The 26,827-nt window shown below is 46.6% G+C and overlaps 1 protein-coding gene across 3 annotated transcripts in view; it reads right to left on the bottom strand.

Moving 5' to 3' along the window:
- pHCl-1 (pH-sensitive chloride channel 1) overlaps positions 1 to 26,827 on the bottom strand; it is an 87,117-nt gene that overhangs the window by 44,271 nt on the left and 16,019 nt on the right. For 2 of the 3 annotated variants that reach the window (XM_050178875.3, XM_050178876.2), the window contains exon 2: positions 5,843 to 5,996. In XM_050178875.3, coding sequence (XP_050034832.1) covers positions 5,843 to 5,937 — 95 coding nt within the window. In that variant the 5' untranslated portion in view covers positions 5,938 to 5,996. Of the gene's footprint in view, positions 1 to 5,842; positions 5,997 to 15,681; positions 15,717 to 26,827 lie in introns of those variants that run through there. The other variant, XM_055071118.1, reaches the window with a different exon arrangement.

The following is a 26,827-nucleotide window of genomic DNA, read 5'->3' on the forward strand; positions in this document are numbered from 1 at the left end:
CAATTGTTGCGTGAGAACATTTCTGACGTATTCTGACTCTGGGGGTGCTGACTTTCGAAAAAAATATATATATTAATAAATTTAATAAATAGATACTGCCACCTGGGATAACGGGTATGTATATATTTGTACATAACATGTATGTGTGCATAAATGAGACGGAAGGGGGTTAAGCGAGGGGCCCGATTTTTATTAATCATATCATAAGGAGCCAAGAAGCAAAGACACCAAGGACAACATAGCGGAAATTACTTGTACTTAATAATTGAATTAAACAAATGATAAATTAATGGCAATAAAAGTGGATGAAAAAACAATTGCATCGCACGCGTAATGTGAAGACGTGGGATCGTTCCCCACCTGCAGCAAGTTGTTTTTTCATCCACTTTCATTGCCATTAATTCATCATTTCTTCAATTCAATTAGTAAGTACAAGTAATTTCCCCTATGTTGTCCTTGGTGTCATTGCTTGTTGGCTTCTTATGATTTGTATGTATGCATAAAATTTGTGCAAGTGACATGAAACACAATCTGCCAGCAACATTGTTTCCGAAAATTGGTCCTTCATGTCGATTCAGAACTTCCGAAGTTCATGTAGATTTGACACACACGCGCACGCACATACGCACGTACATCGTACATGCATGCAAAATATGTGTAAGGGGAGAAGAAAACCACGTGACCTAAAACTTAACCAGCGAGCTGAGCACACAGAAAACATTATAAGATCGATTGACAAGGTTTACGTCAGAAACAACCAATCCAGATATGTGATGCACCGCTGTGGTGCCTCTGGATTAATTTTGACTACTGCGAAACATCAGAATCGTGGTCATTCATTGAAGTATGGTGAAATATATTTGTGAGTTGTGGGTGGAGAAACAAACTGGTCGCAAGAGGCTAAACATACGTTATATAAAAGAACAAAGGCGCATTAGGCTATCGAAATCATATGCCCCACACAATGCCTATAGGTTTTTTGGAAGGTTTCAATCTCAAGAAGTCACCATACGGGATAAAAAACAAAAAACAAAAAAAGAAGGCTGGGGGGGGAGGGGTGGCTAGAGAAAGAAAGGACGCAAGTACCAGACGCGAGGATGCAAGGACCACAAATACGAAGAATGAGTGTGCGCAAAATCTAATAGTCGCCACTATAAGTTCGCGAGAAAAAGGTTAAAAAAAGAAAGAAAAACACCCCGCCTCAGCGAGCCAAAGACTCAAGCCGAAAGAAAAATGTCATTACGCATTCAGCAGAAGAAGTTGCCAAGCGAGGCCCAGTGGTTCCGTAAAGGGTATTCGTAGAGAAAGCCAAGCAAATGGTTTCAGCGTCCATGTATTTTCGATAAGAGCCGCCCAGACAGTATGGGCGGTGCATCAATTCGTAGAGTGCTTTACGTCTACACCGAAAACTCGCTGCGCATGTATTCTGCCGTGCAGGGCGCTTCACCACTGTGCGCGCCGGCTTACTAGGAAGAGAACTAAAAGTACAGAGAGCAGTTGGAATCTGGGTATTTCTAGTAATTGTATTCTGTTGCACTCTGTGCGGCACACGCACTGCGCAAAACACGCCTCTTGGAAGCCTTGGTAGAGCATGGTTTCTGTGCGGAGATGCTTTTCTGTTGCACGAGAACGTTCGGAAACATCCAGTGATCTCTAGCTCAAGTAACGTGTAAAAAGTACCAGTGAGCCAAACATCGATCTTTGCGGTAAGTCATTCAACTACATAGCCTTTAATAAACAACGTTTTGTTGCTATGAGTTTACAGTATTCTTCTGCAGATCATCATCATCATCGTCGTCGTCATCGCCATCGTCATCATCATCATCCTTTGTATTCTCACTGCAGGCCGAAGGCCTCTCCCAGCGATCTCCACTTACACTTGTCTTGTGCCAGCGAAGCACCCCATTTTATGCCTACAAAGTTCCTCATTTCATCCCACCACTCAATTCTATGTCGTTCTTGACTGCACTTACCCTCTCTTGGCACCTATTCTGTAACTCTAATAGACAAGCGGTTATCTGCCGAATGCATTACCCTAACTACCAAGTTACATTTCGTCCTCTTTATTGTCGACTAGAATATTGGCTACACCCGTTAGCTCTCTAGTCTACACCGCTGTCTTCCTATCTCTTGCCTATCAATTTTCGATCCATCGCTCATTGTGCCGCGTTTAACATTTTTTAAAGCATCACTGTAAACCATCGTTTCTTCTTCACATGTTAGCAGCGATAGAATGCAATGAATGTGCACTTTTCTTTTCTTCAAGAATAGTGTTAAGCTGCCAATCACAACTTCATAATGCCAGCAGCTTGCGCTTCAACCCACTTTTATTCTTCTGAAAAGTTTTCTTTTATGATAACGGTCCCGTGTGAGTGCTTGGCTTAGATAGACCTACTCTTGCACATATTCTAGAAGCTAACTGCCGACAACAAATTTTCGCTCTCTAGCGAGGCTATTGAACGTTAAATTTGTTTTCTGCCTATTATTATTCAAACCTACTCTTACATTTCGCAGACTGAGATCCACAATCATTTGTTACAAGAAATCTTCAGCGTGGCTATACAGGTACGTCCTTCTGCAGGCACGGGTGTGCTAAAACAAATGTAAAGTGATGTTCACCTTGTACAGAATTCTCTCTAAATAAGCACAACCAACTCATCTCTGCACATGAAAACACAGGAAGCGTGGATACAAACACGACCATTTTATTTTTCTGGTTGGCGCCTTTCCAGACAAGGCTCGTAGCTAAGCAGCACGAATTTCGACAACAGCTTTCCGCTAAGCTACCTTAAATAGAATTACATCAAATATGTATTGCGTGGCGGTGGCACTTTGTTGGACGGGTATTTTTTTTCTTTAACAAAGGTGTGCACCACCTGGAGGTCGTGTTGGCAGGTAACTACAGCAACACCATTATCGATTCATAGAATATAAAAATCGTCGCACAAATACGTAATACAGCTTAGTTACGCTAATCTATGGGCACGCGAGAATAACCAGTGAGCGTAGAGTTTTCTTTCTAAACAGTATTTGACGGGAAGCCGGAGTGGTTAGTGTAATGCAATCACACATGCAAGTGTGGGACCTCTAGCAAGTGGAGCCTCTTTTTAGCGCTGTGTGAGCTCCTGCGCTCAAAACATTACTACTTCGCACGAATCCACGAGTGGCCGCCGCTGAAAGTCGCACCTTATACGTGTTACACAAATGAGGAACTGCAAGTGCTGTATAAAATGCAGTAACAAATATGTGGCTTCTGTGTCGCCAGTGGCGACGGTGCCATCATAACTCTTACTTAACCATCTTAGCTTTAGCATCATAATAAATGCGAAAATAGAGTTAGCCCAAATGGACATTATAAACGCCCGCGCCACTTGAAGATAGTCTATAAACGTTGTACTTCGAACAGCATGACTAAAGGACGTGAATTACGCAGCCGTGCAGATGCCACATCGGTCTCATACACTTATTCATGCCGATTCATTTTCTTCCTCTGGTATTCTGTTTAGTTCACTGTTACCAAGCACGATTTACGCGACTCGTTCGCCTGCCCATCGCCCGGTACACGCTAGTGCAAAATATTTTAACTTCGCATGTTATGGTCCTTTTTTCTAGGATGCTCCAGAAGCACTTGCCGTGGTGCCAATCTCACGTACTGCGTGACGCCTGCGGTTAGAATGATATTCCACATCCGTCGCCGTGGCCGTCAGTGGCACAGGCTGAAAAGCCCAGCGCTAATGTTGTACGCGTACACAAATGAACAAGAAAGCGGACAGGAGAATGACTACCGCAACAGCTCGAGCATCGCACGTGTATTACGGCAGACGTCGGTGCGGCACTTACCTGCAGCAAACTGTGTTCTCACACGTGTTAATTTTCCGTCTCCTTGTTACATCTATATTCATTTAACAAAAAATAATAATTTTCTCTATGTTTTCGATGGCTTCATTGTCTGTTTTATCGATCTGGCTGTAACTGACGTCACAATGTTAAATTTCAAACATCTCTGCTGTGCCGCAGAAGGAGCAGTCGCAGTGCCCACATTTTGCTCCGACTGAATTGTGGCCCTTTCTCCTGCTCTGGTTCAGATTCAACTGCATGCATTGGCTCGTTTCAAATCTGTTCGTTGCCGTCGTCGATAGAAGCCGACGCCCCGCGGACTGTCGTGCGGCAAGATCCGCCGGATATTTCGGTGCTCCGCGCAAGCGAGGCCGGCATGTGTGTATGTCTCGTTTATCACGAAAGGTCAATGCTCCTGCCATTCGGTTACTTCTCCTCCCCTGCCATCCGACTTTCTTTTACAGATGGAGACTACCGTCTGGTAACAGTGTGAGAGCCTTAAAGAAGGGCTCTTGAACCAAATTTACTCGATTACTTCGTCCCGGAGGCGTGGCTTTCAGACATCACGCAGGAAACATTCTACCAAACGAAAATACACTCGAAGGGATTCCGTAGAAAGTGAGTTATACTTGGTTTCAACGAGAAAGCCATGCTCTTTGCTTTTCCACGCGAGTTTCCTTCGCCGCTATCCTAGCCACGCCTCATGCCTGTCAACCTCTCCAGGCATTCGCAAGCACGGCAGCACGCGCCAATGAGGCGCCTTTTTAAAAGTTATGCTTGCGATGCAACTACTCTACTGCAGCAGCAGAGGCGGTTTTTGCATTGCTTTTAGCATCGGCATCGCCAGCTGCTGCAGATGTCTCTGCGGCCAATGCCCCACCGGTTGCGTATTGATCTCGCTGTAGCTACGGTGCTAGCGACGCCCGCAGTGAGTCAGAGAACGAACGCCGCCGCCAACAGCACGAGCGACTTCTTTCTTTATTTCTCTCGCTCCGACGAAATGTTCATCCCTGTCTAGAAACCGCGTCGCGAAGACCGAAGGTTAAAATTCCAACCTTAATTCTTGGTTGCTTCAAATGAAACAAGTAATGTTTGTGATCGCACAGTCCTACATTAAATCTTAGAAGATATTTACTTTTCTTTCTTTCTCACCGCGTTTACATGACAGGGCTTACCTAGAATGACCTTCTAAGCAGGCTTTGGCCAGTCCAATTATAACAACGTAGTATTTAACTGCGAACACTCATAAAAATACACAATTTCCGTACTCCTCTAAATCACAGTGTGAATTACCGTCACATGCTCCTCGCGGCAAATAATCTTCCAGGTATCATAATATTTCACCACCTCTATTTTTACATAGTCCAGCCGTGTATGCGCTGGTGACATTACATTCATTTTCAACAGGACCGCTTACAACAGGGATAGCGGGTTGCAGGAGTAACGTGGTCTCGCTGTGGTAATATAAGCTGTTGTAACACACGTACAAACTCAGTTGGTAGTCAGCATATGTCATGTGCTCTTTGCTCGTCCCATCCGTATAAGCGGTGCTTTTGAAGGTGGATCGTTAACATCTTGCCGAATTTGCACTCCCAGTATGTTTGACAGACTAACTTCGCGGGGCTGGGTGCTTCATTGCACATGCCAACAAATTGAAATTCTGCGTTCCTAATTCGTGACCGGCGTCTTCGGACGCAAGAAGGATGGCAATAAAACGCATCGAAAGCGTTGGCTCGAACCCCGCACTCCCTTGTGGTTCGCCCCCGTAGTGTACAAAGATTCTCGAAAGTTGGCGATCGGTGAGTGCGGTAGATGTATTGTGCGTCCACCGCACTGTCTCACTGTCTCGCACTGTCTACTGTAGCTGTCTCTCAGTAGAGGGCGCATAAACCACACTGCACACGGGTAGGGGAATCAAAGAGGGGACGAGTGGTGAGAAGGGAGTGAGCACTGAGAAGACGAGAACAGTAGGGGAGAGGGGGGAGGGGTTTCCCAACTGTACTACCTGATGAGGTGCGAGTCAGCCGAGGCTGCCACGGGCGACGCCGGCGGCAGCAGCAGCAGCAGCGCGGGCAGCAGCAGCAGCGGTAGCAGCCGCATGACGCCGCCGCCGAGGAGGGGGTCTCGCGCAGCCGTCACAGCATGCCGGCCGAGCTGGCCTGCGGCCAGGGAAACACCGTCACTCGAAGAGTCGCTTGCTTTTTCCATCAACTGGGATTGTGACAAGGCCGGCATTCGGAGCCACCCCGCCAGCGAACATTCTCAGAAAGGTGCACGAACAAGTCGAAACGTTTTCCAACGGGAGATTGCGGCGACTTGAAGGCACCCAATGTCAGCGTCAATAGCATAAGCTACGCAAACTGTCGTCAAAAGCTTTGTGTTACGTGAACTCTGCGGAAAACTTGCGGTTTTATGAAGCCTGGTAAATGGGCGGAAATTCTGCCTAGCAGTCTGACAGTAGCGGGTGCGTCCAAAACAGAGTCCTAGAGGCTTTTTTTTTTTTTGTAGCTACGCGAACACGTATAAGTAAAAGAAGATGAAATGTAATTACTTAAAAACTGCGAGGAACGATGTTAGTAAAGTACGATCATCTTTGCTGTGTGAGATCGGGAAGGGTGCTGCAGGCAAATGCCAGCAAATAAGTGGGATAGTGTACCATGTCGATTCATTCAGGTGTGCTCTGTATTGCACCAGCGCGGGCATGCTTATCATCTTTGATTGCATGGATTCGTTATCAAAATTCGAAACCAGCACGTGCCTCTCGAAAATGCCTGAATCACTTCAGGCATTTCAAAGCAGGAACGACTTTGAAATTGACTGTTCTTGCAGGATTTGCACCCCTCAAACGGAGGCAAAGACCTCATACCACTGACAATAATGCCGTCCGAATAAAGCAAGACAGCAAGCTGAAGGCTAAGTTCGCTGTAGAGGATAGTTCGAGCAACGAATCGCGCTTTCGGGTGCTGGAAGTGTTGTAGTCTCGCTTGGTTTTTATTACACCACCAAGGGTGTTGAAGACTGCAAAGGAAGACCCAAGCTAATCAGCACGAAGGAACCACTCGTTTATAATATGCTAGTTAGTTTATGCCCAAGGGCTTTGGAAGGTTTTCTTCATTTATTCAAACCTCCTTTGATCGGTAAGATTTTAGTTAGTTAGTTAGTTAGTTAGTTAGTTAGTTAGTTAGTTAGTTATGAGTGAGTGAGTGAGTGAGTGAGTGAGTGAGTGTGTGAGTGAGTGAGTGAGTGAGTGAGTGAGTGAGTGAGTGAGTGAGTGAGTGAGTGTGGCGACCAGGCGCAGTACATGCAAGTGTGCAGATGAGTAATTGAGGCAGTTTACTTGTGGAAGCTAGTAAGCAAAGGGATGTGCATTTAGCCGGACTTACAAAATGTTCGGACGAATAGAAAGCCAGGAAAATTTGTTCTTTGACTTTGAGAAAGCTTGGCCCGCCAAGTTCTTCTCTGAATCAGCTAATTGCAGTGTCGCAAGCCTCCATTTACGGTGTCGAAGCAATCACGAGCTGGTCACCAGGGCGCAGTGTAGACAAGAATAAAGGCTGGAGCCCGGCCAGCCGTCAGGCGACCGCTATTGACCTTCTCGAGGCCTTGCGATGCACGTGCTTGTGAATGTGAGAAGCGCTTACCTACTTTTAGTACCGGTGAACCTCACACTGATGTAATGCAATAAGGGCACTAACTTTGTTATTTCTTACATAAAGAAATGTATCCGGCTCAAGTAGGACCGTCAATTTGTTAAGGATTAGATATCTTGAACACTGTGAAAACATTAGTGCAATAAAGAACTTTAACTGAGATACAAGTTCAACCCCAAAAAAAGTGAATGCAAAAACAGATATCAAAACAAATTTAACACGAACGTGCCGTAAATACGGCTACACACACAAACGCACATACATAAAAGTGAGTAATGGCAGATCTTCAGTGGCGAGTGTAACGGTAAATGAAAACTAAATAATTTCAGCTCAATAGGCATATCGTGTTTTTTGGTACATTGCGCTAAATATGTTAAAGATGCACAGGCCGAGAAACAATGTTAATGCTATAGACACTGTTTTCTCCTTCTTAATAAAGAGCATATGAATGTTTGGACAGATCACGCAGAATGAGCTTATTTCGGAATGAATGAGCGAAGCACCATGTTGGAGACGAGGCGAATGGGTATTTGGCAGGAACTCACAATTCTGCATTAGGGAGTGGGCAACAAATACGCTATTGACTCAAACCAAGTTTAATATCCGCGTCAAGGCATAGTTGCCTTGACAAAAAGTATTTAAGAACCAAGGGGAGGCTAAACTTATGTTTGTGTCAACATTCTAATTGCCTAAAAACAAACTAGTAGAAAAAGGAGCGTGCGGCACTGGGAACATGAACAAATTTCTTCATCGTGTCGCGTGATGTGCTCTAGCGATTCACCTAACATGGTGGTCAGGCAAACCTTTATTAGCGTAACTATCTAGTCATGTAGCCTGCATGCCCCAAGTCTCGCTTTTCTTTGAGCCGTTATTTGCATACTTTGTCTTGCCAAAGCCGCACATACAGTTAAGCGAGAGGCGTTAAATACTTCCCTTCGCTTTTCTTATCATTCCACACTCCTGACAAGGAAACTATTACCAATATAGGTGTGACCAAAAACAGCGACAGATCTACATCAATATGTCACTCTACAGTACGGAGACGTGCCATAATTTGCAGTTATCTTGGAACTGTAATCCGCATCTCACATTATTGAAACGCTACAGTCTACACTAACAAACACTGACGTGTGCCTTAGGTACCTCCTCGGCTTAAGAAACGCTCGGCCACTTCAAGCTAATAGAAAAAAGCCGTTGATTCAGTGCCAATACAGTTCGTTCTCGAGCGGTGTATTGGATGATGAAGGATGAATACAAGGACAACGTTACTGTGAATATGTTGGAGCAAATCGGTGCAGCTGTGAAAGAATGAAAACGTACAAGTAAAACACAAGAAGAAAAACGTGGTTATTATGAATGCATCACGGAGAACAGCTTCAAAACAGTATCCTTGTTAGTAGCTTACATGGTTAGCTTCTGATCACTAGAGCCAGCCAAGTTTTACAGAGTAATGTTGCAGGAACAACGTCCAGCTATAAGGCGACAATGAATAGTGCCATATAATACATGCGGCAATAAAGCAAAGTTCGTCGCAGCAAAACCATTCCGGATCAGGATAATGGTTATTTCGTTGCGCCTTACTTAGTGGCGGTAAAGTGAAGTTATACCGGGAATTGACGTTGAACACTTGGGGACCGTGCATTCAATGTTATAGGGCTATATAGAAGAATAAATGGTTACGTTAGCAATGGTTACGTTTTTTATGCGCATGCCATTCCGCCACATGAAGGAACCAAGCTCGCTAAGCATATCATATATTGGACTACTGTTATATTGATTTCCGCAGCCTTCTCAGCCCCCTACGACCCACCCCCCCCCCCCCCTAAAAAGAAGAACAAATAACGAAAACACGCACACATATGTACTGCTTTTTCGTGAAAGCTGAGAATTGACCATGCCGAGTTTGCGGTGATGCTACGTGCCTGACCGTGTTTTGTTAATCCCGAAATTGAACTATTGTGCAAGTTTTTCTCGCACCCAATTGTGAAACCTTTTGTGAGCATGTGCATCATTTAGCTGTAGTATTTATGCACATAAAGTATAGAGTTCCCCAACAAAATACGTGTCGAAAAGAAAAATAAAGCCAAAATAATACGCATTTCTATTTGCCTACATTAAATGACACATAATAAGACCTAGTTGAGGCTATCAACAGTGGTGTTTCATTTGCAGGTTATGCACGGAAAATAACGCTAGATTCTAGTTTTTGGCGACAGATGTACGACTGCTTCCTTCTGCTTCGATGTTCTCTCGCTTCTCGCTGCACCAGCACTGTGTGCTCAAAAATACCCATGAGCGTAAGTTTGAGAGTGCTCTCTCGAAACCCAGCGTAGTCACAGAGTTAAGTGAGCCATGACTCCTACGCACACCCAAACTTGCATACTACCCCAGACCAATCGTTTGTGAATTCCCGCATGAGAGCACATCCGGGTACTAGTATTGGCCATGCAGTGCGCGTCTTTCAGTTTCGCCGCTTGCGTAGCCTTGTCCTCTCAGAATAATGCTCACGATGCATCGAGATGCTCCGCGCTCAACGCTTGCCTATGTACGAGCTTCGCCCTTCGTCCAGTTTTTCGTCGACTTGAGTATATTTCCACGTGCCAATTGTCTAGAGTGCGTCCTGAGTAGCAAAACAAACTGAGATGCTTAGACAATAGCCTCGAGTATAGAAATTCTCCGATAGTCACTTAGAATGCGTCTTTTTGGGGACAGGATCCATAAGTTTGGTTTGCGAGGCATCATGTATGCAAGGCACGCTTTGGTCGTCACCTTAAAGCACAGGGGCACGTATGTGTCTTCTTCATTTTTTTTAAAGGGCAGCTCTTAAGTGCCCGTTCCTGCGTTGAGCGTAGGCGTCGGCGTAAACGAGCACAGAGAAGGATAAAAGCGAACGCGGGGCGCAGCGGAGGATGAAAGACTGCGATAGCGAAGGGAACGCGAGGAGGAAAACGGAGGAGGAGGGCATGGCGAAAGCGTGAGAAGAAAAGCGTAGTGCCGCGCGTGTCACCTTAGGGCTGGCGAAAGATGGGTTCCAAGGTGACGACGGCTACGAGATATGGCACCAGAGTAGCGCGCCGTCATCTCACCCGGCGAGCTCGTCGACCGATACCGTAAACGGAAACAAAGCGCTGCATCAGCGGAGTTCTGTCTGCGGCGGCTGCTGTGAATCGCGCCCACGCGTAACCCACGCGCTGCCTCTCGTGATCTCCAGATTATCGAGGCAGTCGCGCCACACTTTGCTCCGTCTGCAACGTGCTGCACGAGACGGATAGTCCGCGCCAGCCAATATATCGCGAAATGAAAACACGTATAGAGCTGCACCCAAATTTCGCCTGAGGGAGTATCTACTCATCGGTGAATTTTTTTATTGCCGGTCACCGATGAGCAAACATTAACTAAAAATACATAACTACAATTATATAACAAGAAATACCAAATCAGTACACAGCGCTTTTCAGTCAGAATTTGAACTATACTACATCAACTGGGTCAAGTTTCTACCGTACTGGAATATACAGTATGAACCATCATTCCAGCTGAACTGGCATCTTACATTCCCAGAGCGTTGTCGGGGGTTCTACGTTTGACAGCCACTGAGGAATGCATTGTCGCTCTCTTGTAATCTCTGCATTTCTACAAAAAGTGTCACGCAGTCGCATAACAAATGTGGGGTCGGTAGCGCACCCAGTTCACTGTGAAACCCCGGCGTGATTGTGCCTCATAGTCTCCGTCAAAGCGCCTCCGTGAAAAAGAAAGACATAGAAAGGGAAGTCAAGGTGGGATTTGATGGCGAGATGCCGAAATTTCCGCCTTGGAACTCAAAGTTCTGCACTGTTCTTGAAGCTGATAGGAGACTTTTGCAGGTTTTACAATGCATGCAGATCCTGTAATTGGGGAAGATAGCTACTACTAAAGCATGGACAAACTGGAACTATTCGCTATGACACATCCATGCCTCGTTGTCTATTATGCACTGAAGCCTCTGCACGTTATCTGCAAGGTACTGCATATTAGGAGTGCATATAAGAGACTGAACTGCTTCATGAAACCAGTTGCTTCGCTAGTTGAAACGTGGCTCCAGCGACATTCTTTGTTCGACCACTGTTATTTATAAAGCGTCTGTTGCAATGATGCAATTGCGGTTAAGAGGGATTGACTTAAAAAGTTGCTTCGTAACGGAAAGTACAGAGCCTTTCACACAAACGTGCCCATATAAACACGTGTTAGGCCGAAAAAATAAAGCTATTATGAGGTATGTTCTAACTCGGAGAACCTGCGTCGCCACGTAGGACTTTGGCCGCTAATAATTACTTTAACACCACAGCAACTAAAAGCAATTCCTGAACCGTGCTACTGGCTCCATCAATATCCAAGGAATCAAATGTACTAGGTTTATTTTTGGCCGACTGGAGGAGGATGGGCGATCGTGAATCCAAGGGCCCGTATGCTCAGTAAGCTTTTAAGCTAGAATTGTTCGTAAAAAAAAAAAAGCTTCAGCAAATACTGATTATGGGCATATCACTAGCGAAAGCGGTGGTACAATGGCAAAGAGCACTTGCGATGTAAAAGCTTCGTGAATTCAGCCCAAGTTCACTAGTACCAAAAGAAAAAAATTCGCAGTTTCCCCCGAAGGGGAAAGCATTGACAGCGATTTCATCGTTTAGCGGTGTGCTCGAGCTCATTGGCCAGTGTTATAATATACGCCTGGCGGCATGCTGGCGCGATACACCGGGTAATGCATCTGCACAGCTGTAACAGCTTCCTGGTCGCTACCAGGCGTCTCACATCGCTGGCCTGAAGAAAAGCGCTGCCAGCGGCGCTGCAGGTGACCCGCATCGATAGTGCACGAGGTGCATTGGAAGGAAAAACGTCCGTGGCTTCAAATTTACTGCCCTCAGAGACAAGTGCATATACTACGCCGCTGTACCGCTATGTGCATACCATAGTATCAATGGTATGCACATAGCTGCAAACCACGAACACTATAGTGTTTGTACGTGCAGCACTCTTTCCAGCTGCGGAATCCAGAACGCCACCCTCGCTTTTACAGCGAAATCCGGTGCGCATCTCTCGTGTCTCTGAGCGCATTCTAAGCATCAACGCGCAGGCCGCTTATGCACCCTCTACCATAACATGGCGGCGGCTGCGCCGACGGCGCGATCGCGCCTCCAGTGTCCCAATAACTGCTATCGCAATAAAAGAATTCACTGAATTACGTCGTGCAATTCTAGCACTGTCACATATGAGGAGGTGCACGATATTACTTGTATTTTATAAGCATTCACGATCATACTTCTCAATTCCCGAATACATGTTTAAACTGTGAATAAGCCGTTTCTTTTCTGGATCAGTAGTCCACAAGCTTTTGTCTTTGTCTGTGGAAATGGGTTTCTACTTACGATACTATAAGTTTATACGAACTGTCAAGATCGCCAGCGCGGCGACTGCGGGCGCGCTTATTGCAGGGCGCCACGGCAACTGATGTGGCTAGCTAGCATAGGTGAAGATTGGTTCGCTAATGCTGAGAGCTCTATGGAACGGCTTATCTTTCTCGCCGTTACCACGAGACACAAGCTCACGACGTGCTGCCACTACAGCCTAATCGCAATGTGCTCAATACAGATGGCACAATGCAAACCAGTTCCACTTCAGATGGCGCTGCAGCTGTTTCAGTATAAAAGTTAACTGAAGCTGTAAACAGACAACCTAGAGTCATCAAAAGGAAAATGCTAGAAACAGAGACGACAAATTGGATGAAAGAGGACGGAAGCAAAACGTCCACGAAGAACTACAAATACGACAAGAAAAAGATCAAGAGAGAAAATCTATACGATAATATAAAGGGCCGTGACGTACGATAAGAATCCGGCACTTGCTGCCCGAAAACGAAAACATACCGGAACAACTGTTCTCAACAGTATGATGGATGTGTCTACTGCAGCAAATGCTCCGACACGACATCGCAATAGATCGCCAAGGTATTCCCCAAACGAGAACCGTATACGGAACGTCCACTTTGCAGAAGCGATGGTATTCAAAGCAGCTGGAATCATTACCTATTCGTCAGTCATGATAAGCAACAGACGTTTAGAGTATTGGTGGCAAAACAACAACAACAACAACAAATTGATAGAGCCGGAGTCGTTACAACTATAGGTAATTGTGCAATATAGGGGATGTTTTAATGAATAGAGGGAAGATCAAGGCCAGATAGGCAAAACACGAGACTACAGTGTATTTATATAATACCTGATTAGCTCAAGCAGGCTAGGCATTTGTCACCGCCTCGTATCGAAGGAGATGCCTATAGATATCATCATCACGTTCATTTAATAGTTACCCACGCCGACCGCATGGGATTCGATGAAAGTATACAACATTATACATGGCCGCATATGCATTTTTGTTTTCCCTCTAGTGAGATGTGTGCTCACTATAGATAATGTCTGAGTGTCGAAGCAGACCTGCCCCAAGTTTTTACTCAATAATAAGCAATCTGGCATCAATGCGTCCGTCAGCATGCAGTATAGGAGGCTGAGCAACGTGACTAACTTACTATCGACAAATGTACTATCTTTGTGGTTAATTCACAGGCTCAAGATATCAAGCTAACACGAACAATTTCTCAAAGGACAAAACTAAAAAAGACAGCTAGAATGCTTTTAAGAAACATGGCAAGGACAGACAAAATAAAATAAAACAAAAAATAAAATAAACAAGAAAAGCAGTCAAGGCAAATTAACCTGGCACAGTAACTCAAAATTTATTTCTCAACGAATCCTCGTACGAAGCCGTAGAAAAATTCTCGAATAACCCTTAACTACTGTGATGATGACAAATATCCGAGATCGGGACTACCTTCTCATAGTGTTTGTGCGTGCCCCCGTGGCTACAACTGCATTCGGAAATGAACACTCGAACCTCTATATAAGAGTTTTCATGTGACGTGGCGAAACAGCCCGAAGCTTCTCCCTCCACTCGCTATAGGTTACACTACTGCCAGCACAGGTAGCCAACTTGCATGTTACTCCTCCGCAAGTTAATTTCTGTTGCGCTTGTCACAGAACGTGCCGAAAACCTGCATCTTACCTGCTGATTACGGCTCTGAAGATCGCGTGCGGGGCAAATTGTCTTTCGTGCAGCACGACCGAGTTTTTTCAAGCCGGTCAGTGTTGGCCCATCGCTCGGTCGGCGGCCTTACACTAATTTTATTGTCAACGTATTCCCATTATACCCATTTGCGCAACGACGAATGACCGCAATTCAGTGGTATTTACTCCTCTTGCTGCGGGCTAGGGACCAGCTCGTCTTGGGAAGAATGGCAATAAGGAAAGCTGCTCCTTTTATACACGGTCGATAACATATCGAGGCACCCCTTTCGAAACGCTTTCTTCGGTGATGACGACTACGAAGCTATTCCTTTTCTGCTTAGAGCATCACCGGTGCCGGAATAGTAGACACACACGCAACTCGCCCATCTGCTCAGGAGAGCTGCGATCGGCTTGCCGCGCATGCGCAGAACACGACTTTGTTCGCATGCGGTGGGCCGCCGATTCGCAACAATTCCTGCACACGCAGGGCGGTTGCACGCACGCTCCCAAGGAACAACGGAACGCTTTAAAATCTCTTGCATCCAGGAAACGCATATTCGGCTAGCAGGACAAAACCTTTACCTGGCTAGGTTCGAGTTCCTTAACCAGCTAAAGCTTTTCCTTGTTTTTCTGCTTCAGTTGTTGCGAATGCACATAACCTTGTTTGAAAGCACGTGAAATCAAAATCTGCGAAGTGCAAAACAATAAAATTTCAGTGCAAGACTTTCTTGGGCATAAATCCTAGACTTTGGTGTCCATTTGTTCTTCTAACCTCTATCGACTGCGCATGTGCACATCGACGTCATAAAGTTTTGCGTAGGCTTACGTAGTGCCCAATTCGAACCACAACTCGCGCACCCTTTCTCCACATTTAACTATAATAAATATCTGAATCAGCCCAGGTCGACTATGGTGTTTGACTAAAGGTTGTGCGCTACATGTGTTTTTAGCTGACTCACGTGATTTAAGCGTTTGCGCGTAATAGTAAGCGATTTAACCACGCGGAAATCGTCAGCACGGGGTCTTTCGGCAGCACCAATCAGAAAGAAGCAATCGACGTCATCAGACGTATATAAAAGAGGCTACATGAAACTCTTTCTCACAGTTGTGAATGGCGCCGCCTCTGAAGACCCAGGCAGCTGCGGAACAAGAACAATACAAATGACTGGAAATCATGGACACGTCGTAATCTGTAAATCAAGATACCTGCACATTATGTCAACCATGTGTTGTACTTCATCACCCCGATCTTCAAAACTAAGAAAGCCTCGCCTACATGGAAAGGCATCAGAGATGTGTCTGCCTAATTTTTTTTGTCTTGCCACTTTAGTAAGAACAAAGTTATTATGTCTAAATTTCAACTAAAAATAACTTATTCAAAGAGCAAGTGGTATATACGAAATAGAATCTGAAAATCTCGGTGCGTTTGTTCACGGCCATAGCTACATTTGCAATGTTACAACGAACACGGAGCGGCATGAACATTCGAGCATCGAGAAGTATTCCAGAGCATTCTACGAAAATTATTTTCTTTCCGTTAACTCCAGATACAGGCATGGTCGAACAGTGGCCCCTGTTCTTAGTACATCACAGTGTGGCTCAAACTATTTCTTGTAAACGACATATCTAGAGAAAGCTAAACAGAGAAGTACAGAAATTAGTACTTTGTGAACACTGCCAATCGATCAATATTATTAAAGTGCTGGTCCAAGGGCTTAGAATCTATTTCAACATAAACATGCAGCAGCAAAAGTTTAAATTAAATTCGGGTGGTTTTACGTGCCAAAACCACAATTTGATTATGGTGCACGCCGTTGTGAGAGGCTCTAAATTCATTACGACCACCTGTGGTTCTTCACCATGCACCCAATGCACGATAGACGGGTGTTGTTGCATTTCACCCTCATTGAAATGCGGCCGCAGAGGCTGGGATTCGATCCCGCGCCCTCGGGCTTACTTGCTCAACGCCATAGCAACTACGTCACCACGGCGGACATGCAGTTGCAAAACAAAGGAACGCGGCTCGAATATTCCACTACAAACAAGACAGCCCTAGCTGCGCCGCTAAAACGCGAGCTCGTCTCCTGGGATTGCAGTTGGGACAGCAGCGTCAGTTTCGCGACTAACTGTTTCAGTGCTTTGTCGTCGAGATCAGAGTAACGGCTCGATTCTATTTGCTCGGGCCTTCGCTCTCGCGCGTCGCTCGTCGCGGGCAAACAAATTAGCTCGCGTAATTAGATCAGCCGATCTCGTAGCGGAGCCAGCGCATCACCCGGGGAAATCAAGCGCGACGTTTTTCCCGCGCCCTCGAGGAGAAAACGCGAGCGATAAGACGGAGAGTTGTAGGACGGGAGATTTATAGAACACCGTGCGACATTGTGAGCTGGAGGGAACATTCAAATGCCAGCGGAAAAAAAAAGATCTGTGATATCTGCGTTGTACAGGCACTATATCGGTCGCGCGAGGCACGCGCCAAACGTAGTGAACAAAAGTTTGAACTTGCGCTTAGCGGTCAAACACTGCTGAGAGCTAGGCGACATGACCTGCCGAACACAAACATTGCATCAGATGAAACTTGTTACTTGTGCCGTGAGAAAACCCGAACATGAGGATACACGTTACGCAAATTGAAAATAAAGACTATTTTACGTTTTTACGTAGTAACGCAGAAGCCACCGCGGCGAGCTTGTTGAACTCTGTTGTTCGATGCACGAAGTCGAGCATCAGAATCACTTTCTTTTATCAGAAAATAACAAGGGTAGCCGTGAGCACAGCCATGTCTAAATCAATGCGGTGGAAGCAGAGTGACACGAAACATCAGAAACCTAGTGGACAAAACGTGGACAAAGAATGTGTTGACAAAGAATGCAGGAATAGGTCAAGAAAGCTGGCAACCAAGTACAGGATAACTGACCGTGTAAATAGACAACCAGAAGTCATCAAAAAGGAAGTGAGAGAAACAGAAACAGTAAACTGGGTACACAGGACGGAAACAAAAATGACCGCGTGGAGATTTACAAAGATGGCAAGAAAAAAATTAGAAGGGAAAATCGCCACAACATCAGGGTGCATTGCTTTGCTATCTGGGGCTTGAGCTGGTTGCCTTCGAACAAAAACTTGCCGGAGCAAATAAATACTCGCAACAGGATGAGGCATGTGTCCACTGTAGCAAAAATACCGAGGCAACTCCGCACATCCTAGCGGAATGCGAAGGTAACGTCCCAGCGGAACCCGTAGGTAACGTACACATTCCAGAAGCGCTGGGATTTAAAGTGGATGGAAGCAGTAACCGGTCAGAAGTCGAGATAAGCAAGAAACGACTGGAATGTTGGTAGAAAATAAGCAGGAAAGAGATTGGTAGGACCGGGACCGTTACAGGCATAGGTAATATGTTTCTTTCTTTTTCAAACGCTTTTTATCTACCGTGTAGTGTCAAGGGTAAAAAGTAGATAAAGAAGTTTTCAAGCAGATAAATAAGATTAAGGAGGTGTAGGCAAAATGATGGACTGAAAAGCATGTATAGCATGCCGTAGATCAAACAGTATAGGTGAATATTTGTCACGGCTCTGTTTGAAAAGAGATGGCAGTAAATCTTCATCATCACAAGCATGGTGCCTCTCTGCGCGCGCGCTGCCGCTCACGGGCTGAGGGAGTAGGAGGTTCTTAAGGAGGGAGGTGAAAAATTTGGGTACAGTGCAGCGCAGTAACTGTCTCTCAGTAGAGGACACCTCAACCACGCTGCACAGGAGGGAGGGGTGAATGAAAGTGGAGCATATGGGAGGGCATCAGAGGCAGCAGCATGTCGCGGAAAGGCGACGTAGTTAGAGGCGGTCGGTAAGGCCGACGGCCTCGGCGAAAGTCAGGAGCGCGCGTAGCAGCAGCCTGTGGCGCGCGCATAGAGGCGCCCCGTGGTTGAGGAAGAAGGAGAACTGGGTCGGACAAGCGCTTCTGAGTGCCCCTCTGTGTCGCCGAAAGCGGCGCCCCGGCCTCGCTGGCCTCTACTCAGTGGCCGGCCTTGACGAAGCCCTAACGTGGCGCGGAGTCTCAGCGTGTGAAATGAAACTCCAGCGTATAGGCACGGACGCGTGGCCCACGCGGCGCAGTTGCGCTACGCCGGCGAAAAAAGTAGACACTCGTACAGTCTGGCGCAGTCAGCGTGATTGGCGGCGTTCGGCGCGCTTTGACGCGAGAATAGAACATGGCACATGTCCAATCCCACACCGAAGCCGCTTGACCGGAATGCATCGCGCGCCTATTGTTCGGTGGATCGAATACAGCGTCCTCGGTTTGCGCCTTAGCCAAACAAAAATTGGCTGCGGCTAACCCTGGATATGCAAAGCGAAAGCTTGGTATAGCCTGGTTAAGTCTTTGTTTCACTTGGTTAACGTTTGGTTTAGCAGTCATTATTGTACTTAGATATACCATCATCGTTAAGCCAGGTGTGACGGTTGTACCTAGGTCGGTGGCTAGACATGACTGTGATTAGGCTTGGGTAGACACGCATCGATCGACGGTGCAACCCCTGCTGTGCCACAGGGAAAGCGCAAGTGCTAGACATGCAACGAGACTCGTGAACATGCGCAGCGTCGAAGCACAAGCGGACAGGGTGCGAACGCGATCGCTACATCGATCTCGACGGTGCGACGCCTGTTGCATTCCGGACCCTCTCCAGTGAATCAGTTCGCCGGGCGATATCCGCGGGGTGCTCAGACACCGCTTGGCGACGAGACGCCGCAACGCTCAGAGAAGAAGGTCCGACCTCGCTCTCATCAATGGCCAAGCTCGCACTGACTAGGCGATCGCGAAGCTCCTCTTAGCCAGACGCGCAGCGAGTCACGTGATCAGGCGGCGACCCAGCTGCGGAGAGCGCATGCGCCAAGCCGGCGGCACCGGCGTAGCTCGGCGCGGCGAGTCACGTGATGTGTTGCAAAGGCTACGGCGCAGCTTCGGTCAAATTAAGGTCAAATTGCTGGCGACGGTGAAACTCAGCTCGACGCGGTTAGTAAAGCTTTCGCTTTAAAAAGCGCTCGCTAATCGCACCCTCGAGAGCATGGGCTGCGTTAGAGAGTACACTCTAGCCGCACTGCTGCAAGCCACAGTCAACGCGCCTATCGGTACAGGGCACAAATCTTCGGCGATCCTGTTGTCGCCGGCGCGACGTATCCGACTTCGCGGGCCGCTGCCTGGCGCACGCTGAAAACGCCAGACTATAAATTGCTCCCGAGGGATTCATTATGGCAACATGCCGCTGCGTCGAAAGGCAGCTGTCGACGTTGCAGAGAGGAAACGCAAGCGCGCCGAGGCTGTGCGTGTTCGAAGTTGAGAGTGGCGACGTGCATTAAACACGCGCCAACCAGGCCAGGATGACGGCCGAAGCTCGCGAGGCCCGTCTCGCCCAAATGCGTCATACGTATCGTGCCCGACAGGAGCCGCAGGACATCGAACAGCGCTTAGGGGTCCTATGGCGGAAGAGAGTTGCCCAACACGAATGCGTGGCTGCCGAGACTTGAGAACAACGAGCGACTCCTACATTGCAGGACGCCCAAGGAGACTCGATGGGCATCATCGTAAGCACGCGTGAAATATAATACGGTTATGGAAAAAGAGTAAGTGAACAATAAACATGAAAAAGAAGCAGGATAAGGACATATCAACATTTAATCATTGAATCACTTGAACAACAGCCACGTACGTCGACGTTGTCTTCTTTAGCATGGACACTTGGTCGATACTTTGCGTCCGAATCTCAGCCGACGTTGTCATGCATACCATTCATCACAGATCAATTTGATTGACACATATTCTTGTTTCTGCCGCTGTAGCGCTAAATAGCTGCCGCGAGGTTTGAACCGACACTGAGGAGGTACCGGTGGTTTACCGTAATGGTGCTTCTTCAACCGAGTGCTTTTGCGCCGAGTGCTTCGTCATTTGCGACGTTTTCCCGTATTAGCGTCGTCCTTATCCAGAACCTACGAGATAAAGGTTAAACATAATGCGCCTTCATAGCTACTTACGTAGCCATCCATACAACGAGTAAACATGACTTTGTTGAGGTAGGCGTGCGTTTCTGCAGATGTGAAATACCTTAAGCTACCATTGTTTTGTTCCGAGCAGAAAAAGCATTGCGAGGCAATCACTCTGTGCTCTAGTCGCATCTCTATCGATTGCTACTGTAAAGCTACGCGATAAACCTACACGGTGCTATTTAGGACACACAGATACAGAAGGCGGAAGCGAATCACAACGCAGTTTGCTATATCTGTTATACTTGGGCGAGCAGGTGCGAGATGCCGAGAGTATAGTGAGAATCGATTGCAGAGAATGAAACAACAGCGCCGAGAACGCCCACAGCTCCGGCTGCGGGGCTCAATTCCCGTTCGCTGAGCGTCTAGCTATAATACTGCACTTCCCGTCGTCGCTTTGTTGACACTGGCGGAGTGTCAACACAACCGCGCCTCAATTGCCTCTGCGACGGCCGACCTTCCGTCAGTCAACGAACGGAAGGCGCTTCCGAGAGAGTCGCCTTGCCAACCGCGCTTGCAGGACGAACGTCAGCGTTTCACGCCTACGGGGGGAAAGCCTGCAGGCATTTCGGGACAAACTGCTCACGCGGAGTTCCTCGACGGTTTCCACTGCACTAGCGACGGAAAGGTCGCGCAGTGATCATGGTGCACCGTATACGAATTCGGTGCGTGTGAGCTGTGTGTGAATGGCTCTTTCTTTTTTGTGTGTGTGAGAAGTGGGCGGCGGGGGGGGGGGGGGGAGTGCGTTTACCAAAGTTGCTTTGCACGTGGTCTTGGCGAAAGTGTAGCGGTAAGGTGGCACCGCCCACTGACTGCAGAAGCACTGCTGCACAGTAAGTGGCAAAAGGACAATCAGATGTATCCAGGAGTTCTGAAACCTCTTCTTCCATAATTTTCGGTAGCCTTGTATAGAGCAGCACGTTTCGTGTCACTCTGCTTCCACCGCCTAGATTTTGACACGGCTAAGCTCACGTATAGCCTCGTTTTTTTTTTCTGATAAAATAAAGTGATTCTGATGCTCGACTCCGTGCATCGAACAACAGAGTTCAACAAACCCGCCGCGGTGGTTTAGCGGCTATGGTGTTGCGCTGCTGCGCACGAGGTCGGGGGATCAAATCACGTGACCTCAGGATTTGAGCCAGGTTTTGACGGGGGCAAAATGCAAAAACGCCAGTGTCCTGTGCATTTAGGGCACGTTCAATATCGTGTGGTGGCCAGAATTAATCCAGAATCTCCTACAGTGGCATGCCTCGATATCAAATCGTGGTTTTGGCATGTGAAATCTCAAAATTCATTCATTCAAAGTTCAGCAACTACACCTGTTTAGGCTATGGCTGAGAAGGAAGGGGAAGGTAGTAAATTCTTTTGTGATTCACGGAAATTTCTCACTTAGCAAGATGATGTTAGGTCAAGGCCCTTTGATGACTGGTTAGGCTTAGCAGGGTCAAAGAAGCTTCGACTGCTCTACACCTATCTGAAGAGACACTTTCTTCTTTTCGAGTGGAGGACAGCTCATCCTGTCTGACGCATACAGGTACACATAAAGGGTGAGAGAAACGTGGTGTAAGATAAGCAATTGTGAACCACGTTGAAGCGCGGGAAACGGTCCCCACTTTACGTTTCAGTCGCAAGCTGAACCGATGCAAAAACATCTTGCCAGGGTATTAAAAGTGCAGTTGATGTAGCGCTTTGCGGGCGAGGACAAAATACGTGACACGTCACTTGGCGCCATGCGTGGCCCCGCCGCTCTCTTGTACTCGTTCCCAACGAACTACGTCTACTGCTCGTAATGAATCAGCAAGTCAGAACTGTCACCTAATAATGGAAAGTGTGTATAAGCGATAAACGTGACGCAGATGACACGTAGTACGACTGCGCATGCGATCCGACGTACGAACTGCCAAATCGGCTGACGAATTCGGCAAGTTTCGAACAGGAACCAAGTTTCAGCAGATTTCAGGAGTCGGAGCCGTGAGCTTTCGTACACGTCGCACGTCATATCGGGCGCCGCGTCGTACCATGTGTTTCCTGTTTAACCTCTATGCATATGTTGTCCACAGGAAATTTCTTTTGTTTGCCCATAATTCACGGAATGCATCTTGATAGTCCAATAACTAGCCATTCAGTGCACAAATTAATACAATTTTGTACTCTGTCTTTGCACAGCCTAGCAGCTATAGGATCTCGTATATATATATATATATATATATATATATATATATATATATATATATATATATATATATATTGAGCAACTATTGTCGATGAAATGTGCTTTTCTTATGTAGAAACTAATGGGATAATGGCGTTGCCTAAAATTTGTGTAGAACCCGCCGCCTTAACTCAGCGGCTATGGCGTTGGACTGCTGAGCGAAATGCAGAAGGTTAGAACTGGGCCACAGTGGCCGCGTTTTCATGGGCTCAGAATGAAAGGAATGCTCGTGCACTGATCATTAGACGCAATAAAATAAATAAATTTATCGCCTAACCTGTCGTACGCGCGCATCACTGCACTTAGTGCGATAAATCAACCTCTTCTGTGATGGGAATAAGACTGTCAGCCTGTTGCTCCGCTTTTTCTTCTCTCTCTTTTTCTTTTTTATGTTGCGTTTGTACCTCGCTGTCGGCATTTTTCTTATTCAGCTGAATATTGCTTAGCAACGTCTGCTGTTGGGTTAGTTGGTACATGGCTTTTAGAAATGGTTTAGTTTCAGAAAGTAAGACGAGCACAACAGAATAAAAGAGACGCACACCCGGCGCACACTCGCAACTGATTTTTATTTTTCCCGATGCTTCTCTTATATACCATCAGGCGTCGTTTCTATCTCATGTCAACTCACCTGTGTGTGGTCATGTTCGTATGTCTGAGCGTATATAAGTGAAGCATGGGGAAAAATAAAAACAAAAATAACTTTGTTTCTTTTTCTTTTCGCTGCAAGTACATTCCCCCTTGCCCTCCCCCCTGCATTAATACCCTTGTGGCGCTGCAAGTACTTGTATACGCGTAAATAAAAAAAAAAAAAAATAGGTGGCCAAAATTATTCTGGAGTCCCCCACTATACCTCGTACGTCATAGTCAGATTATTTTTCGGAACCGTAAAACACTATAACTTATTTAAATTTGTGCAGACAGGAAGCTAGAAAAAAAAAGTAAGGATATCTATGGGCACACTGCATGCTGGTCACATGAACGCTACAGAAGGTTGATTGCAGAAGTACGAACTAGCTTCCGCATTCTTCGCTACACGTCGCCTACTACCGCATACCACTGACCACGAACGTACCATTTCAATCGAGCCCGTATCTCCGCGTACATTGTCTGGCTCAGTCGATCCGGGGGCGCCCCAAGCTCGAGGAAGTCGAGCGCGCGGACCTCCCATCGTTCTGAGTGCGCCAGTCTCATTTCCGTTGAAAGCTCAGTCGACTGAGGCCGGAAGCTTTTAGCGGTGGAGTCCGAAACGGGTGCAGCTCCCGTCCGCGCATACGCTCCTTCTCCGTATTCCGACGAGTGACCACCGGACTATTTCATGAGGTGATGCTACGGCAGCCTTCCTGCCTCTCACGCTTGGTGCTTCTGAGTGCTTTAAGGTCGCTGAATGGTGCAGCGCCGGACCCATTCAACCAGCGCTGCGCCTGCAACGGCGGCTACGCTGAACCAGACATGTCTAAAGCACGATGCGCAATATTTTGCATTATAATCTAGAGCCATAGTAACGTTGCTTCCTGAGCCACCAATACTTCGTGCTACACCGTTGCGTATTCGCTGCTATAGGAAAGTACGAAATAAAAAAAATGTCAACCATTTCACTCTCGGACGATGGAATGGCAGCGAAAGCTGACGACAATCGAATCTCTCAAATGAAAAGCGAAGTGCTTTCGCTGCCATTCCATCTTCACGGAGTGGAATGGGTGTCATCTGTTCATTCAGCATCGCGGGAACGTTCTTCGTCGGTGGTCGTTTCGCGCCGGCGCCGTTTGCATTCTCGTTGCTGTTCCCTCCGGCGCTCCTCGTACGCATGTTGTTCTTCGGGTGTAGGAACTGTACGTGCCCGCCCCATCGAGAACGCAGCTGTTTTTAGCGCCGATACCTTTCCTGCTTATATACTGCGATAACCTTGACGTCACGCTATTTTTGCCGGCGAGCGTTCTAATCTGTTCCACATTTTGACATCTGCGCCGCCGCACTGCACCCGTGTACGTGATCGCACACAAAGCGAGCAATGAAACCCATTGTGTATGGGTTTGCTAGAAATCGCTAAGTCTGTTTCTGTAGCCGGACGCCATAAAAAATACGCAAGGTTAGTCATATGCAGCTTTCGCTGTAAAACACCACGACTACAAGTCATCGGCTGGGATGATGCAGCAATTCCATTGCACTGTTATTCCGTTTCACTCTTCGTCCGGGCCGCGAACAGCGCTCCGCCAACAGTATCGTTATTACCGCGATCAGCCGACGAGGAAAGGGTATAGATGATATCAATGAATATGATAGAGCGAAAAGAATCCGTTATCACTGTACCGGTCCCGGTCACTGCGGGATGTAGCCCGTGTATTTATGGTTCTTGTTTGCAAGCGCTGCGTTTCCGTGCGACCACCTGCGTTTCAGTAGAACTGACTCTTGCATCAACAGAATTGAAGAACTAGGCTTCTTGCACACGACTGCGTCATCTATCGACCTATAATTATTCCTAGCGACAACCTAACATTGCAAAATGTCCTGGATAAGCTTAACAATTGGTGTGCTCAATGGCAAATGAATATTAACGCTAGCAAGGCCAAGCTTGCGAGGTTTAGCACGCAAAGTGATGTATTTTTTTGCGTATATTCCACAGATTCTGAGCTTATAGAGGCATTCGATGATTTAAATTATCTTGGAGTGCATTAAACCACGAAACTTGCATGGAGCACGCATGTAGACCCGACATTTGTTAACACCTGTCGAACCTTTGGATTCATTCGTCGTTCCTTGCCTCGCGCGAACAAGGAGACGAAATTTTTTTGCATACACTTATATCATAAGCTCACGAAATTGAATGTGCTTCATTTATATAGAGCCCTCATGAATTGTATCTTATCACCGAAATGGAATTGTTGCAAAACGAAGCTGCTCGTTTTACTTCAGGGCGTTATTACACATGTGCAAGCATTTCAAATAGATCCTTTGATCTGGACACGTTAGAAAGAAGGCGCGAGATATCCCAGCTTACTTTCTTCCATAGATTCTATCGCTATCCTAATAATTACCCGACAATAACTAAATCTGCACTACATATACGTCCAGGTATCGGCCACGATTTTAATGTTACACCCCCCTTCGGTACGCACTAGCCTCAGGAGATTTCTTTTTCACATTTAGCTATTAACGACTGGAAGAGCCTTCCACGCAGAATGACCTGCATTACTAACACTCAGTAATTCATCCATCAACTTAACAATACCACATGAAATAGGCGAGTAATAAATATGTAATCAAGTTCATTGTAAGGAGGTGAAATCACGGCGGCCAGATACCTGAGAAAAGGAATGCAAACACATCTGTGTAATGGTTTTTTTGATGCACGTCAAATACACCTTATGATGCTTTAACGCACCGGTTGTTTTCCTTTGATGATACTTATCTCGTATTCTGCTGCGTCCAAAATAATGACGACGATAGCCTGCAAGCCACTGAAGAAGGACAAATACAGTAGAATAAGGTAAACTTTGTTGCCTAATTACAGAAGAGGGGGGCCAAATTACAATTAAACCCTCCACAACCACGTAGTTTCTGATACTAAGTCCTGTATCACTCTCGATAATCACATAAAATCGGACAATATTATATCAATCAATTTCCTGAAACTCCCGAGCTACGAATAGCTTTTCTAACAGCCTCAAAGCTAAGCCGCTGGCAATTGTCAAATGGTACATCTCTTCCGCAGGGAACGGAAACGATCCTGGCGTTACACTAACTGAGAACTAGTGAAATACATTAAGGTAGAGCTGGGCGTCGATTAACCTTTTTCACTTGATCAATCGGTACCTTTTAATCAATCGGTTAATCGAGTAACCAGAATTGCGGATTTAGGTACATAAGCGAAACAAAATCGAAGTTGGGGATTTGTCGCCATACACACACTTCAAAGAGTCACCGCCGAAGCACTCCGTACAGATGGTTAGCCAGCGAAGCTGAAACGTGCGGCCCCGGTGTACATCTCTGGGTCAATCGCGACGGTTCATTAAACGG

Source organism: Dermacentor andersoni, chromosome 5 (assembly GCF_023375885.2).
Source record: "Dermacentor andersoni chromosome 5, qqDerAnde1_hic_scaffold, whole genome shotgun sequence".
NCBI classification, from domain to species: domain Eukaryota; kingdom Metazoa; phylum Arthropoda; class Arachnida; order Ixodida; family Ixodidae; genus Dermacentor; species Dermacentor andersoni.